Source organism: Cydia splendana, chromosome 17 (assembly GCF_910591565.1).
Source record: "Cydia splendana chromosome 17, ilCydSple1.2, whole genome shotgun sequence".
In the NCBI taxonomy this organism is placed as follows: Eukaryota; Metazoa; Arthropoda; class Insecta; order Lepidoptera; family Tortricidae; genus Cydia; species Cydia splendana.
In genome coordinates, this window is record NC_085976.1 from 6,311,039 (window position 1) to 6,328,239 (window position 17,201).

General features: G+C 44.0%; 1 protein-coding gene across 1 annotated transcript in view; it reads left to right on the forward strand.

The window, feature by feature from the left end:
• The first annotated feature begins 727 nt into the window (after positions 1-727).
• The window catches only part of LOC134798725 (fibrillin-2-like), a 73,278-nt gene continuing 56,804 nt past the window's right edge, over positions 728-17,201 (forward strand). Inside the window, exons 1-7 of the mRNA XM_063771113.1 lie at positions 728-884; positions 7,648-7,730; positions 8,350-8,466; positions 8,921-9,025; positions 9,660-9,767; positions 10,228-10,406; positions 16,385-16,546. Of these exons, the coding sequence (XP_063627183.1) occupies positions 763-884; positions 7,648-7,730; positions 8,350-8,466; positions 8,921-9,025; positions 9,660-9,767; positions 10,228-10,406; positions 16,385-16,546 (876 nt within the window). The 5' untranslated portion in view covers positions 728-762. The remainder of the gene's footprint in view (positions 885-7,647; positions 7,731-8,349; positions 8,467-8,920; positions 9,026-9,659; positions 9,768-10,227; positions 10,407-16,384; positions 16,547-17,201) is intronic.

Below are 17,201 nucleotides of genomic sequence, written 5' to 3' on the forward strand. Positions count from 1 at the left end.
GATGGTTTCACCATTAGGCCTATTCATCCGCTAGTGATGTTTGCAAAATTAATTAACTATAACATTTGTGTACGTGGTTGAGTGAAATATTTCATGGCAATAATGACCCTACCATATATGATGTGTCCATTAGTTTCATTCATAACCGCGCGTTGGTTGATAAGGAATTAAGTCATTGTTCTCGTATCTTTTGGCGGCAAACCCATTCATTTATTCGATAAGTACCTATATCGGGTTAGATGTGGTGGTTCAAGGATGTTAAGTAGCATAACATATGATGAACTCGTGATTCATTAATAAAATGTATCTTTATATCGCGTTATCAAGAATGATTGTCGTTAATATATTTTTAGTAGTGTTTTTTATCAATAAAATTATCAAACGCGCATATTTTTTCATATATTTTTATTCACATCCCATTATATATTTAGCCCACAATTGGAATGTAGGTACGTTATGTAAACATATTTCTCAGTCATGCTCCCAGTCTTTAGATGCCATATCCACATCTAGTGGAAAATCTGAATCCGATTACTTGGAAATAGCGACCGGCATTTGCAGCCTCGCTGAGTCGTTAGAAGACAAGACTTAGGGCCAGTTGCACCAACCACATTTGACAGACTGATCAACGTCAGCCGGCGCGCCCCGGCGCTTTACTATGAAACTTTCCATACATGAAAATTTAGCGAACTCTTTAACGATACGAAAAGTTTGGTGCAACCGACCCTTAATGTGCTATTTTTCCAGGGTCATGGTGTCAAGATGACAGCGTGGCTGTTCTTCCTGGCGGCCGCGTGTGCCGCCGAGCCGCTGCACAGCACGCCGCGCACGCGGCACTGGCGCGGCGCCCGGCCGTTCGACAACGCGCCCCAGCACTTTGTGGGGTAAGTCTTGTCAGCCCACTACGCTAGTAGGTACGCTACTCGTCGATTTCGTGCGTGATCGACAAGCCAATATCAATTGACGAGGGTACTACGTAATAAACTACTTTATTTTAAAACGCGTTTTAACTATCTTCTACCTGTCTAACAGTAAGGTTTTTACGGTACTAGACCTAAAGTGGCTAAAGTCATATCTCATGTTTAAACCAAATCAAACATTCTTCGATTAGGTAATTGAAGAATGTTGCATTCCACTATCATAGGTACTTACCTATGATAGTGGAATGCAAACTGTTACCGGAGAGCGGAGAGTGACTACCGCGCCGATCCCTTCGTGTTTTTGTAATTTCATAATTGCTTACCATGCAAGCTCAGGCGAATGAAAGCTGAAAGCTCATAAACATAAAACCACTGTGACTAAGACCTCGCGATCCTTCACAACTGTGTGTTACGGAAAAGCGTGCTTACTTGGTTCGTGCAAGAGCTCAACTCGCTTGCACTTAGTAGGTACAAGTGGAATATGGATTGCACGCGCCTAATTGACGCGATCTGTCTCTTCTCGTCATCGGCGTAATCTGATGCGTTAATTTGAGACCTACGTTATTTACGTTACTAATGGTTGCATTTTTGCACAATAAAGGTAATGTTTTAGATTGGATACTGCTTACACCGGAATGCTTATAAATCCACACATTGAGTCGTTATAAAAACCTCTGTCTTATAATCTGTTAATCAGAAATGATATATCTTAAAACGTATGGCGTGACGACACAGCCTAGGGCAGGGTGGGGTGTATGTAAATGGGAAACCATGTAAGAGTTTGACTAATGTTACTCAAAAATATCAAAGGCTCATTTGATATCTAATTTCTAAACTAAAATGATAGGTCGTATTGTAAGACTCAACCTAACTAACTGGGATAAGCTAACACGACGCGTTCAGGAAGTTATTACTTCCGATATAAGATTTAACCCACTATCGTTTACAAGATGTCTCAATTGGACTTTGCGTCACCCGGGATATCCGAATTTATCCTTCATTAGTCACAGCCGCAGGGGCATAAGATATAAACTATAACTTAATCATGTTTTTTTAGCATAGAGCTTTTTATTTAAATGCGATTACGAGTAAAATGGGCAGAGGCGGGCGGTCGACACAGCCAAAGCCATAATGCATTTGGTGCCTATGGTCTCAAGTAGATACCGTATAGTTGAATCATCGAGAGCGTGGAATTGCATATGTAGTATTGTTTGTTTACAGGCATTCTATATTTGAATTTTCTATTTTCTTGTACTATCAGCATACAACCACTACAAATGCAATTCCATCTTCTCGATAATTCAACTATACGCTGTGTACAGTGTCTATATAAATGTTTCTGCATTTTCACACAATGTGATGCCCTGTAGGCCCTGTAGCATGCAGCTTGCGGCGTCCACTGGACCTGAAAATCAATATCAATTAATTGTAATCAAAGATCACATTTAAAGTGATTTCTACGCTTACTAAGAAATTAGAATACCTAAATTATAAGATTCACAAACGGTCAATGCCGTGGCATCGCAAGAGCGGCATTCGAGTTTCAAAAACCTAATCCTGATTCGATATTGATTACAGGGTATCTCACTCGTACTAACTGACACAAGGGAGATGTACTACTAGTAACTTCAAATCATTATTAAAAGAAGATCAGATGTTAAAGTTCTTATGCCGCTCCAGGACAAGCCCGGTAGTCGCGAGCGTGAAATTCACCCACGCATGCGCCCACGCATATCACTTTACTACATTTCGGCCGTCAATCCGAGAGTTGGATTACACTCATTGTTGATATTTCTGAATGGACGGACGATACTCTGACACATTGTTGAACGGACACGAACATCGCACTAGGAAGTAGGAACGCAGTTAAAGGACATTTTTTAAGCTTTTAAACCACCTTAGGCCCACTTGCATCATCCCACTATCCTGGTGTTAAGCGGTTAAACCGTTTACCTTGTGTCAAATTGTACTGGTAACCATGATAACTCCTGGTTTAACCCGGTTAACCCCGGGCTAGTGGAATGGTGCAAGTGGCGTTTTAGTTTGACGGATATATTTTCGACCGATTGGTTTACACTTTACCGTTTATCTGATAAGAATTTTGCTTATATGGTTGATGTTTTGTACTTTTTATGAATGCAATTTTCTTAAGTTATAATTTTAAATTATGGTAACACTGGTCAAAAGGCCTGTTGTTCTTGGCTTGATACGTCATAGAGATAAAGTGTGTAAGTAACTGTGGAGTTTTATAAAATGGGGTCTAGGTACTCATCTACTGTCATTTCTATTACTACTACCAGAGATATATATAACTCCGTATAAGATAAATAAAGTCTAAGAAAAAAACGTGCCACGGAAATCAAGAAAAAGTCATTCTCGAATAGATGGCGCCATACCTTTGGCCTATTTTCGGCTAGATGGCGTTGACGACACCGTTTGATATTTAACTATTTTAACACATATCAGTGAAAGAACAGGGGTCAGTATGGAACAATAAAAATTAAAAATCATTTATCCGTAAACATATTTCGATTAATTTATACATTTTCAATTTTATTTTAAGTTTTAATCGTGTGTCGATAGATGGCAGTAAATGTACCGTGACTACAAAATTTACTTTGGCAATAGCCCTCTATACTATCTATTCTCTTTGCTACTACTACTAGCAAAAAGCAGAGCTTTGTAAGGGCTCGCGGAGTTTTTCTACCTAAACGTATGTACCGGACCGCGACTTTGATCCAATCCGAGGTTTATTTCATGTTCGATCGAGTGGGTGGGTATGTAATAAGTCAGTTAAGGCCGTAACACACTATCGCACCGCACCAAGGTCGCGGTACGGTGCGATAGTGTGTTACGGCCTTTAAGAACGCAATTATAAGTGAGAGCAAGAAAGACAAATACTAACCGGACCCCGGTTGCTGTCAAGTACGCCTGTTTGTTACAGCTTTTACTTTGTCCATTAAAAACGTCTCCAGACGACAAAATCAAATTGCCAATATCATCCACACGTAATATACAATTTCATAAGCGCTTATTAGATCCTACACGGTCGCCCAGTACTTTTTGTAAGGATGCCAACTGGCTTTCCTACTTAATGTTGGGTCAGCGAGCCAATGTCCTTGAATTTATTTTTGCGTCCACACCACACAATTCAGCGAAAATCTATCCTGTCTGGACACCTACTGGCGGTAATCACACTGCTCCGCACATAAACACACACACACAGTTCCACTAGGTACAGCCAAGGTTCAGCATTAGCTCTATCTTGGGTCCTGCTCTTCTAAGTGCTCGTTAAGACGTGTCAGATGACCAAAACAGCGTGTGCCTATGTTGCACCAAACCTGAGTTCCACTAGGTACTGCCAGGGTTCAGCATCAGCTTTATCTTGGGTACTACACCTAAGTGCTCATCAATACGAGTCGGATGACCAAAACAGCGTGAGCCTATGTTGCAACAAACCTGAGTTCCACTACGTACTGCCAGGGTTCAGCATCAGCTCTATCTTGGGTACTGCTCTCCCAAGTGCTCATCGTGACGAGTCGTATGTCCAAAACAATGTGTGTCTATGTTGCATCAAACCTGAGTTCCATTATACCTAATGGAACAATGGCAGTACCCTGCCAGGGTTCAGATCCGCTCTATTTTGGTTACTGCTTTCCCAAATGCTCATCAAGACGAGTCAGATTACCAAAACAGCGTGCGCCTATGCTACACACCACCTGAGTTCCACTATGTACTGCCAGGGTTCAGCATCCGCTTTATCCGGGGTACTGCTCTCCCAATTGCTCATCAAAACGAGTCGGATGACCAACAGCGTGTGTCTATGTTGCACCAAACCCGAGCTCCACTAGGTACTGCCAGGGTTCAGCATCACCTCTATCTTGGGAACTAACTCTCCTAAGTGCTCATCAAGATGAGTCGGATGACCAAAACATAATGTGCCTTAGTTGCACCAAACCTGAGTTCCACTAGGAACTGCCAGGGTTCTGGGTCATTTTGTTGAACTGCACGCCGTCGTTGCAATTGGCGTGCAGTCGGCGTGTAGTTCCCATACAAGTTGCAGTCGTGTGTCGGCCCTAAGTCACTGAAGTTTGTATTAATATGCTTATCTTTATTTATAATTTTAGCAGTTCCAAGCAATAGTAACACTAATGGCGCCATTCATTAATTACGTAAGACAATTTTTGCCAGTTTTTGACCCCCTCCCTCCACTATGTAAGAAATAATAAGAATAGGCTGACCCCCTCCTTCTCCCATTCCCCTATATTACCATATATTACGTAAGAATCTAAAGGAAAAATTGAGTACCTACACGTTTGGTTTGTATTAGGGCTTATTTTTCAAAAAAAAATTTTTTGAATGTGATATATGTACCTGTACAAAGGTACTTGAGCTCGTTTAAGCTAACTCCGTGTTTGATAGCATAGTGTGGAAGTATTATTATTATGTATTTTAAACGTCATAATTTCATAGAAATGAAATAAAAAGTCGCATCTTTGTGAACTTACGTAAGAACTATGAAAACCCCCTCCCTCCCCCATGTAAGAAAAAATAAGATATGTTCGACCCCCCTCCACCCCAAAATCGTCTTACGTAATAAATTAATGGCGCCAAAACTGTTTCTCGAACTGAAAATACCCTGATTTAAGTTTGCTAACACAACATGATTGATCAGTTCATCAGCGTCACAAAACCAAAATTGACCTCCGCAGTGAATAGGTATACAGCAAGATTGATTGTTCTAGTAGGTATTCACAGAAACTTAATTGCTAAATTGGGAGTCAAACCAAGCGAAGCGAGGTGGGTCTGAATCCAAAATTTTAACCCACTTTTGTATTCATCGTTGTTAATGGAGTAAGCGCCATCGACATTATTGAAATTGAAAACACCACATAGGTATCGTTGTCTGAGTACCCACAACACAAGCCTCCTTGAGATTACTTTGGGGCTTAGTCAATTTGTATGTCCAATATTTATTTATTTTTTTACTAGTAACGCCATCTGTTAGAGAAGTAGATAATTCATTATTTTGCCAACAGATGGCGCTAGTAGTAATACAAAGTGTTATTACTTTATTTTATTTTTTTAGGTTTACAAAATTATATTTTTATGTTTGATAACACATCTAGACATGAATTTACATTACTATGTCAAATTTCAAACCTAACAGTGCAGTAGTTTTTCCGTAAAGTGTACCACAAGAATGCATAGTTCGTCGAATAGTGATAGGGCTCGCTTCGCTCGCCCTAATTAACTATTGACCACTGTGGATTGTAAATTAGACACCGAAGCCGTGCCGTGGGCTTCACCGTGTTTAATTGACAGTGTTGCTAGCGCGAAAATAATAGAAGAGTTAAATTCGACTTAGTAGTATACGCACAAACAAGGATTCGTTCAAAAATTTACAGTTAACAATCTAAGCGCACAAATTGGGCTATAGCCCATGTTTTTGAAAAAGGCTAACCTTACGTCATTATTTTTGCATGACTATTCGTTCGACTGTAAACTAGTAGCATCGTAAACTTTGTACGTATACTGCTCTGCATTTGATAAGACTCAGGATTTCGACACAAGGTCTTCATATCAGCCTACTGACCTTTGAATTAGCCCATTATTTCTAAGAGCCGTGTCGAATCCATCTTACGCCTCATATAGCCAGCAGAAGTTGCTAAGGTGATATCTCAAAATGAACTAAACGCACGTTATTGTCAAGTGTATAAGAGCGTGTGTAGGTCATTTTGAACCCGCTTTGGTACTTCTGCTGCTGACTGTATGCTACAGGGGACAATTACACCACAAGGTTGTTTTACTAATAAATCATGCTTGTATAGCTTTGGCCAGTAAGGCGTAATTGTTGTATTGGTCAAACTATGACAACTATTGTGTGATGATTTATAACACCATTTATATTAGTCAGGTGATAAAAAATCTGTGTTAATTTGATAAATACAGCTCCATATTTTTACGTTAATTCTGATATAGTGTTATTTAAACAAATTACAAACACCTACATTACTCGCGATTTGGATTGAGACATTGTGTCAAGATAAACAGAATTCGTTATTTGATCTTGTATGTAAAGTTAGATGACACGTGCTCCAGACGACCTTATAAATAGATGAACTTGTATCGTGCTCATATTTCGGAACACTAACCGTGGAAAAGTTATTCCGATAAAACGCAATCAAAAATATCATGACACCGATTCTTTTGTCAATGAATCTGGCGCACACTGGTACTTGTTTATTGAGGTTGTGAGTCCTTTCATACTTGCGTGATTTTCTGCGCTTATAAGCGCTTATTGGCATTAGGGCTTAAAGCAGAATATAAGAAACATTTTCCAAAAGGTACTCTTGAGAGTAGGAACTTACTATACTTCCTATATGCTCACAACAACAACTTTATGAAGTCGGCACAGAAATATAATAGTAGTAGGTATACAATACAACCTATAGATAAAAGCTCATTTCGTTATTAATTAAATTTAACAATATGTTTTGGCTTATTTTTATGAACGCAAATATCGGAGTACTGTGCTATTTATTCTTGAAGCCCGTTTATGGATAAAGACATTCGTCTTAAAGCTCTCCTTTAATTCTTAAATGTTGCATATGACAATAACGATGTTTGATAACTTTGATATAATGATTAACGAGAATTCATGACAATGAATAAACTGCCTATTTACATGATTATCTACTTATATTTTATTTTATTTCTTTACCAGGCCGCACGTTTGCCGCAGTCGCAACAGCACGCATTGCTGTCCAGGGTGGACGTCGAGACCTAACTCCTTACTATGTGTAGTCCGTAAGTATCCCAATTACACGTCTATGCCATACTTACCGGTTACTGTAGAAAGCTACGCCTTCTGTAGTCTCATCCCAATATTGTATATGTTACTACTTACTTACTAAATACTGCTGTGGCGCAACGACCCGAAGTGGATCTTGGCCTCGGACACCAAAGACCGCCATGCTACTTTGTCCAAAGCCGTTTCTGTCCAGTCGACGGCGCCGAGTTCGCTAAGGTCTTAGCGAACTCGGCACCGCTGGAGAGCGGTATCTAGGGCGTCCAGAGTTCCAGACGGATATTGTATATGTGAAACATACAAAATGTTTGAATATTTGAATGTATTTTTTAACCTGAGCAAATTTGGACAAAATTTAGTAAGTACACAGGTAAAATACAAGCTGGAAAGAGACATAAGATACTTTTATCCCTTTTAATTCACTGCCTAATGGTACTTAACCCTTTACCAAGCTAAGGGATATATATTTTCCACATACGGCACTTTCATTTCAGCCTGGCAAAGGGTTAAGGAGGGCTGAGTTCTGAGCGGGAAGATTAGGGTTAGGTATTTAAACAACTCATTCGCGGAGGGATGGCGAACATTGCATAATTCATTATTTACTGTTTCTGTCCTCAGCGCTATGTCGACCGGACTGCGGGTCGCCAGGGGCCTGCATAGCACCCAACATGTGCCGCTGCCCCAGCGGCGTGGAGGCGCCATCTTGCCTACAGGGCGGCGTTTACCCTTATCCCGGTAAACACCTCTTTGTTGTATCTGTATTTAGCCATAATTTGATGATAAGTGATGAATACTGTTCTTGTTTATTTCAAGCATTCTTATGCATTTTATATCTATGTTCAATTATATATATGTATATATACCTAGGTATGTATACCATTATGATGGGATGTTACATTCCTCCTCCTCACGTCGTGTTCAGCTTCAGCACTTAAGAATCAGCGTCTCTTTGACGGTGTCCCGCCATCTGTGCATGCCTGTTTTTGGCATCGTGAAGCGCGACATGCAGTTGGGTGTCCAGGGTAGAACGGATTTGATTTGCTCACCTTGTTGGGCTACGGCCTCTAGGTCGTTTGCCATCAACCTTGCCAGCTACTCATAGTTATATGAGTACATTACGTTACGTACATTTACGTTACGTTTACGTACATTAATAGTACGTTACATTAGTACAAGTTTTTGATTTCAGTGCGGACGCGGGGCGGGTGCCGACGGATATGCATGAACGGCGGCACGTGCACCAACGGGACGTGCGCGTGTGCGCCCGGCTGGAGCGGCGAGTTCTGTACTGAACGTGAGTATTGATTGATATTAATTATTAGAAATCAGGGGCCTCTTTCATATTAAAATGTAAGCTAATATCAAAAGCTTGTATTTTATTATGCAATAGGCCAGGTTGACAAAGGTTGAAGGCTTGCGGCGTGGCGTCCATGTAAACAAATGCAAGCGAGCGAAGTGAGTGCACACTTGGAAGCTTGGCGTCACCCTGTACGACTCGTCTAACGCGCTGGTGGACGCCGTGTAACACTTATGGATATTGTTGGACTGACCGACTTGAGGGCGGTGCACAGGTTTTCTGACATTAGAATACTTACTGTGATTTTTTTACGAAAACCTACCTTGTAATTTAACTGGTTTGGTTGACGTAAATAAATGTATTTTCTTTCTTTCTGTCTAATTACCTAATAGTAGTAGAAGTATTTTTTTTACTTTAGTATTAACCTTTTGACCGCCAATGACGTCAACTGAGGCGCAAGGCTACAGCGAGCGCAAAATCAAACTTTGTGCATTCCAACAAAGTTCACAATGACACGCTGCGCATGACAAACGTAGCGTTCAAAGGGTTAACTTGTAACTATTACAAGTTTTCGTGTACTGTGTCCCTCGTCTAACTGGCCTTTCTAATCTAATTTTCTTTATATTTCCAGCAATCTGTCGAGAGCCCTGCCTGCACGGCGGGCGGTGTATAGCGCCGGACAGGTGCGTCTGCTTCCACGGCCTGTCGGGGACCAGGTGCGAGATAGACAGGAGGACAGGTTAGTTCATAGTTTAAACAGTAAGAAAATCTGATGTTCAATTTCAATTTTTTTAGACATTTTAGTAGAAATTCCCTTACAATTGGCCGGAGGAAGCACAAAATCGGGAGTTATCGAGAACCAGGGGAGAGGCCTTTGCCCAGCAGTGGGACACTCAAATGGGCGAAGTAAAAAAAAGTTAGAAATAAAAACAAATTTATTTGCATTATAAAAATATGTTATGATATGTCTTACGTGTGTGACGTGTGCGTGTAAAGTTTTACTCGTTGTCACCCATGTGATTTAAGTGGATATTATATGAAGATAATATGTAATACCAAAATACACACACGTTCCTACAGTACATCCTTAGTTACGGGATATTATTTCATTTACTAGATTTCAAAGTAATTCATCCAATTTTAAAACCTGAATTCCCACACTTAAAGACATAAAAATAATCTGTTATATTTTATTTCAGGCCCCTGCTATACAGAAACGAGGAATGCCCTATGCACGGGGGCGTTAGAAGGAGTAGTTTGTACGAAACAGCTTTGCTGCGCCACTGTCGGCGTGGCGTGGGGACACCCTTGCGAGCGCTGCGGGGACCTGGACTGTCCCACGGGACATCTGAGGAACCTGGCCACTAAGGAGTGTCAGGTAGGGACACTGTAGATATTTAAGAGAAACGCTTTTGTATAGGGGTGTTAGAAGTATAATAGTAAATATATGCATTGTGTCACTGTCGGCGTGGCGTGGGGGCATCCTTGCGAGCGCTGCGGGGACCTGGACTGTCCCACGGGACATCTGAGGAACCTGGCCACTAAGGAGTGTCAGGTAGGGACACTTTAGATATTATGAGAAACGCTTATGTATAGGGGTGTTAGAAGTATATAGTAAATAGATGTATTGTGCCACTGTCGGCGTGGCGTGGGGACACTCTTGCGAGCGCTGCGAGGACCTGGACTGTCCCACGGGACATCTGAGGAACCTGGCCACTAAGGAGTGTCAGGTAGGGACACTTTAGATATTATGAGAAACGCTTATATATAGGGGTGTTAGAAGTATATTCGTCTTTAAGGGAGGAGGGGCACGAATAACATCTTTGTGTCCCGGCTTATCTCGCCTGCACGTGGTCCTCCTGCTGTTTAACGGAAGAGATAGCAATTAACAGAGAAGGAAAACTTGAAAAAAACCCGGCTCGGTGCCAGCTGTTATGCACCTGCAGCCGATCCGACTCCGCGCGTATTGACTTGTCTTTCCCGCGGATCTAGTCGGTAAGGCCGAGAGAGAGCCACAGGTCTTGGGCAACCCTGTGTCTCTTCGTTTGTGTCCCAGGCGATGCAGTGTCTGTGGAGAGGAAACTTCACCCACGATGGTTTGCCGCGTGGAAAACAACACGGGGAGTGGCAGTGACCAGTAATAAGTCCAAACAGATAGGCGTAAGTTAGGACGCTAGGGGTCACTCCTGACAGTGGGAGGGTCCATCGTAGGCCCACTGATCAGTTACCGCCCGCTTAAGCCGGGCAGCCCCCGGTCAGTTAGGTACTGATCCGCCTCGGTGCCGGTTTGCTCCTTTTGGGTGTAGGGAGCACTAGCCTTCAACTAGACGACCGGCGTCGTAACGTACTTCACCTGCTGAACAGTCAAAAATAAATAATACAACCCGCTTATCCATGCGCATTGCGACATGGAATGTCCGTACTATGAGGACAGGCCTCCCGGACACCGTGGGAGGCTCAAGTAACAGCAGCGCATGCGACCTGCGTAAGACGGCTGTAATCAGCATGGAATTAGATAGGCTTAACATAGCAATAGCAGCCCTTCAAGAAACCAGGCTACCTGATGAAGGCTCACTGCGCGAGGCGCAATACACGTTCTTCTGGAAAGGTAAGGGGGCTGATGCTGTTCGTGAGCACGGTGTTGGCTTCGCCGTTCGTAACGATTTGCTTAAAGCAATCGAAAAGCCTCGTGGCGTCTCCGAGCGCATAATGGTGTTGCGAGTTAACACAACCAGCGGCTACATTACAGTCATCTCCGCGTACGCTCCAACACTACCATCAACGGACGAGGCCAAGGACCAATTTTACGATCAGCTCCATGAAACAGTGCGCAGTGTAAAATCCTCCGATCGCCTGTATATACTAGGCGATTTTAATGCCAGAATCGGTCAAGACCGTGATGCGTGGCTGAACTGTATTGGTGAACACGGTATCGGCAAACAAAACGAAAATGGCCAGCGTCTGCTAGAGTTTTGTTCTAGAAACCTACTGTGCGTCACAAATACATATTTTAAGGGCAAACTATCTCGCAAGGTTTCATGGAAACACCCTCGCTCGGGTCATTGGCATCAGCTGGATATGATCCTCTCCAGAAAGAAAGACCTACGCGAAACACTCCACACCAGAACCTTTCACAGTGCAGAATGTGACACCGATCACTCCTTGGTGGTAGCGCGCGTTGTCTTCACTCAAAAGAAAATCCATTCGTCCAGACCTCCTGGTAAGAAGAAAGTAAATATTCTGAATACCAGGAATGACGAGATGGTCAGTGATTTTGGGGAGTTGGTAAGAAGCGCGCAATCAACCTGGAGTGATAATGCACAGCTAGACGACATGTGGAGGAGCGTCAGGACGATGCTGACAGACACTGCCTGCTCAGTTTTCGGGTACCAGGAAACTAAGACCCAGGATTGGTTCGCTGAAAACTCAGAGCATTTAAAACCTCTTCTTGACTCCAAGCGTGAAGCTGCACTGAAACACCGCATGAAGCCCACACCGGAAACACGGGAAAACCTAAAGAACGCCACGTCGACATTGCAGCGCCATGCACGACACTTCGCGAATGTGTACTGGACGTATGTGTGCACGAATATCCAAAAGTGCGTCGACGCCGGTAACTTCAGCGGTGTTTACTCGAGTATCAAGCAGGTTCTAGGTCCTGTGCCTAAGAAGACAGCCCCTCTTAAAGAAGTGGATGGTACTGTCATAACCGATAGCTGCCGTCAACTCGGACGATGGGTGGAACACTACACCGAACTCTATTCGAATCCGATTGCTATTGACTCAGAGGCCTTAGTACACACGCCAAAACTAGCAGTTGGGTTCGAACTAGATGCACCACCCTCTATAGAAGAATTTCATAGGGCTGTAAAGCAGCTGAAACGCGGAAAGAGTCCAGGCAGTGATGGCACTCAAGCCGACATCATAAAGCTCGAGTGTATGGGTCCAATTCTGCATGGTCTGTTGTGGAAATGCTGGGAGGAAGGAAAGTTCCCACAGGATATGCGCGATGCTAACATCGTCACGTTGTACAAGGGGAAGGGAGACCGCGGTGATTGCAACAATTACCGGGGTATTTCCCTCCTTAGTATTGTAGGCAAGTTATTCGGTAGGGTAGTACTATCAAGACTACAACAACTTGCCAATCGCGTGTATCCCGAAAGTCAGTGTGGATTTCGTGCCCAGCGTTCCACAACGGACATGATCTTTACACTTCGGCAAATCCAAGAAAAGTGTAGAGAGCAGAAAACACCTCTGGTGGTCGCATTCGTTGACCTGAATAAGGCCTTCGACACAGTTAGCCGAGAAGGGCTTTATTCCGTACTGGAACATATAGGATGCCCACCAAAACTCTTGAGTCTTGTGAAGTCCTTTCATGAGGGTATGCAAGGAGCTGTAGTGTTTGACGGTACCGTGTCTGACCCGTTCTTTATGCGTAGAGGTGTTCGGCAAGGCTGCGTACTGGCGCCTACCCTGTTTGGTATATTCTTTTCGTTACTCCTGAAAACTGCTTTCGGTGACGACCAACAGGGTATCCATCTGCATACGAGGACTGATGGAAAACTTTACAACGTTTCCCTTCTCAAATCTAAGCGAAAACGAGAGGACTTATTCGTTGATAGCTTGCTCTTTGCTGATGACGCAGCCTTCATCGCCACATCGCAGTTTGAGCTTCAAACAATTATGGACAAGTTTTCTCGTGCCTGTGCTCTCTTCTCTATGACCATCAATCCCCGGAAAACTGTAGTGCTGGCTCAAGGGTGTGCGGAAATACCGACAATCCTGTTGGATGGCGCCCCACTGAAGTCAGTCGACAAGTTTTGTTACCTCGGGTCGACTGTGACTAGCAATCTCTCACCGGATGCAGAAATCGATGTTCGAATCGGAAAAGCCGCAACGATGTTTGGGAAGTTGAGTGCAAGAGTATGGCAAAATAAACATCTAACCAGGAAAACCAAGATGGTTGTCTATCAAACGTGCGTCCTGAGCATACTCTTGTACGGGGCTGAGACCTGGACATCGTACGCCAAGCATGAACGTCGTCTCAACGCTTTCCACATGCGCTGCATCCGGAACATATTGGGCATATCTTGGAAGGACAGGGTCACAAACGAGAGGGTCCTTGAGATTGCTCAGCTGCCCAGCCTCTTTGCGCTGCTAAAGCAGAGACGCTTACGCTGGCTGGGGCATGTGCATCGAATGCAACCTTCTCGTTTGCCGCGGCGTGTTTTGCTTGGCGCCATAGCTGACGCCAAAAGAAGTATCGGTCGGCCGATGCTACGGCATAAGGACTGCGCCAAGCGAGACATGCACTCCTTCAACATCCCGGTTCATAAATGGGAGGAGCTTGCCGAGGACAGAGATAAGTGGCGTAAACTGGTGTTCGATGGTCGCAAAATCCACGATGACGCTTGGTTTAAGACACTCGCAAGTAAGCGAGCCAAGCGTCATCAGCCCGACATCTGTTCGCCACGGGCACACTACAGCTGCCTGTTTTGCGGTCGTGGTTGCCGCTCCCGTATTGGCTTATACAGCCATGAAAAACGTTGTCGCCCTGCCTGACACTGTTTGTATAGTCTGCAATAGACTGAAAGGCCTATGATGATGATGATGAGAAGTATATACTAAATAGATGTATTGTGCCACTGTCGGCGTGGCGTGGGGACACTCTTGCGAGCGCTGCGAGGACCTGGACTGTCCCACGGGACATCTGAGGAACCTGGCCACTAAGGAGTGTCAGGTAGGGACACTTTAGATATTATGAGAAACGCTTATGTATAGGGGTGTTAGAAGTATATAGTAAATAGATGTATTGTGCCACTGTCGGCGTGGCGTGGGGACACTCTTGCGAGCGCTGCGAGGACCTGGACTGTCCCACGGGACATCTGAGGAACCTGGCCACTAAGGAGTGTCAGGTAGGGACACTTTAGATATTATGAGAAACGCTTATATATAGGGGTGTTAGAAGTATATACTAAATAGATGTATTGTGCCACTGTCGGCGTGGCGTGGGGACACTCTTGCGAGCGCTGCGAGGACCTGGACTGTCCCACGGGACATCTGAGGAACCTGGCCAGTAAGGATTGTCAGGTAGGGACACTATAGATATTATGAGAAACGCTTATGCATGAGGGTGTTAGAAGTAGTATATAGTAAATAGATGTGTTGTGCCACTGTTGGCGTGGCGTGGAGACACCCTTGCGAGCGCTGCGGGGACCTGGACTATCCCACGGGACATCTGAGGAACCTGGCCACTAAGGAGTGTCAGGTAGGGACACTTTAGATATTATGAGAAACGCCTTTGTATAGGGGTGTTAGAAGTATAATAGTAAATAGATGCATTGTGTCACTGTCGGCGTGGCGTGGGGACACCCTTACGAGCGCTGCGGTGACTTGGACTGTCCCACGGGACATCTGAGGAACCTGGCCACTAAGGAGTGTCAGGTAGGGACACTTTAGATATTATGAGAAACGCTTATGTATAGGGGTGTTAGAAGTATATAGTAAATAGATGTATTGTGCCACTGTCGGCGTGGCGTGGGGACACTCTTGCGAGCGCTGCGAGGACCTGGACTGTCCCACGGGACATCTGAGGAACCTGGCCACTAAGGAGTGTCAGGTAGGGACACTTTAGATATTATGAGAAACGCTTATATATAGGGGTGTTAGAAGTATATACTAAATAGATGTATTGTGCCACTGTCGGCGTGGCGTGGGGACACTCTTGCGAGCGCTGCGAGGACCTGGACTGTCCCACGGGACATCTGAGGAACCTGGCCAGTAAGGATTGTCAGGTAGGGACACTATAGATATTATGAGAAACGCTTATGCATGAGGGTGTTAGAAGTAGTATATAGTAAATAGATGTGTTGTGCCACTGTTGGCGTGGCGTGGAGACACCCTTGCGAGCGCTGCGGGGACCTGGACTATCCCACGGGACATCTGAGGAACCTGGCCACTAAGGAGTTTCAGGTAGGGACACTTTAGATATTAAGAGAAACGTTATGTATAGGGGTGTTAGAAGTAGTAGATAGTAAATAGATGCATTGTGTCACTGTCGGCGTGGCATGGGGACATCCTTGCGAACGATGCGGGGACTGTCTTACGGGACATCTGAGAAACCTGGCCACCGCGAGTGTCAGGTATTTATTTTTGTTATTTAGTTGCTAAGTGGATATACTCCGACCACATTTTTTAGCTGACTTGACAGTGACAATACATACAATATTGCTTATTAGCGCCATACTTGACGTAGCGCTTGGAATAAAAACTTAGCGTGCTCTGTCCCTTATCTTGAAGATAGAAAGAAATTAGTCTTAAATTAAGCTATATTGATATTTATTGATTATCTTTCAGGATATAGACGAATGTGCAGCGGTACCGGGGCTCTGCGAAGGAGGTCGCTGCGTCAACTCAATAGGATCCTTCTCTTGCGAATGCCCCCCGGGGCAACGGAGACACAAACTCACCAACAACTGCGAGGACATCGACGAGTGCGAGGACCCTGACATCTGCCCGGTAATTAGAACACATGTGACTTACCTACATACTATAATAGCCGCAATACCAACTGGCGACTGAGGTATAATGGCATCTCTTTCACGCTTGGTTGGTTTTTACAAGGTTAAAGGAGATAGCATTAAGACTTCGGTCGCCAGTATAATATTGCGGTAACTATACTAGATGTAACATACAAGCGACTCGCGGCAGGCGTGGCTCACTCCGCGATTTCGTCGCTTTGTAATAGGTAGCTACAACTACATCCGTCCCACACCAATTTTGGTGGCTAGCCATAAGCCGCGCGTGGCGCTGTCGTCACCTAGCGGTCATATCTGTCCTAATCGTAACAGACGCGTTTTGTTAGAGAGTGAATCTTCTGTACCTAGTACTATTATTTATTCTGTGCTCGCGAACATCACACAATCTACTCATTGTACAGTCAGCAGCAGAAGCTGCTATGCAGGCGAGGTGTTCAAAATAATCTTGACGCGACTTTATTGTTAAGAGAATAAGAGAGTGTCAATGTAATTTTGAACACCTCGCCCGAAATCCGAATTTGTCGCCAGTGATATCACTGCTACTCACTACATAATTTTTAGGGTTCCGTACCCAAAGGGTAAAAACGGGACCCTATTACTAAGACTCCACTGTCCGTCTGTCCTTCTGGCTGTCA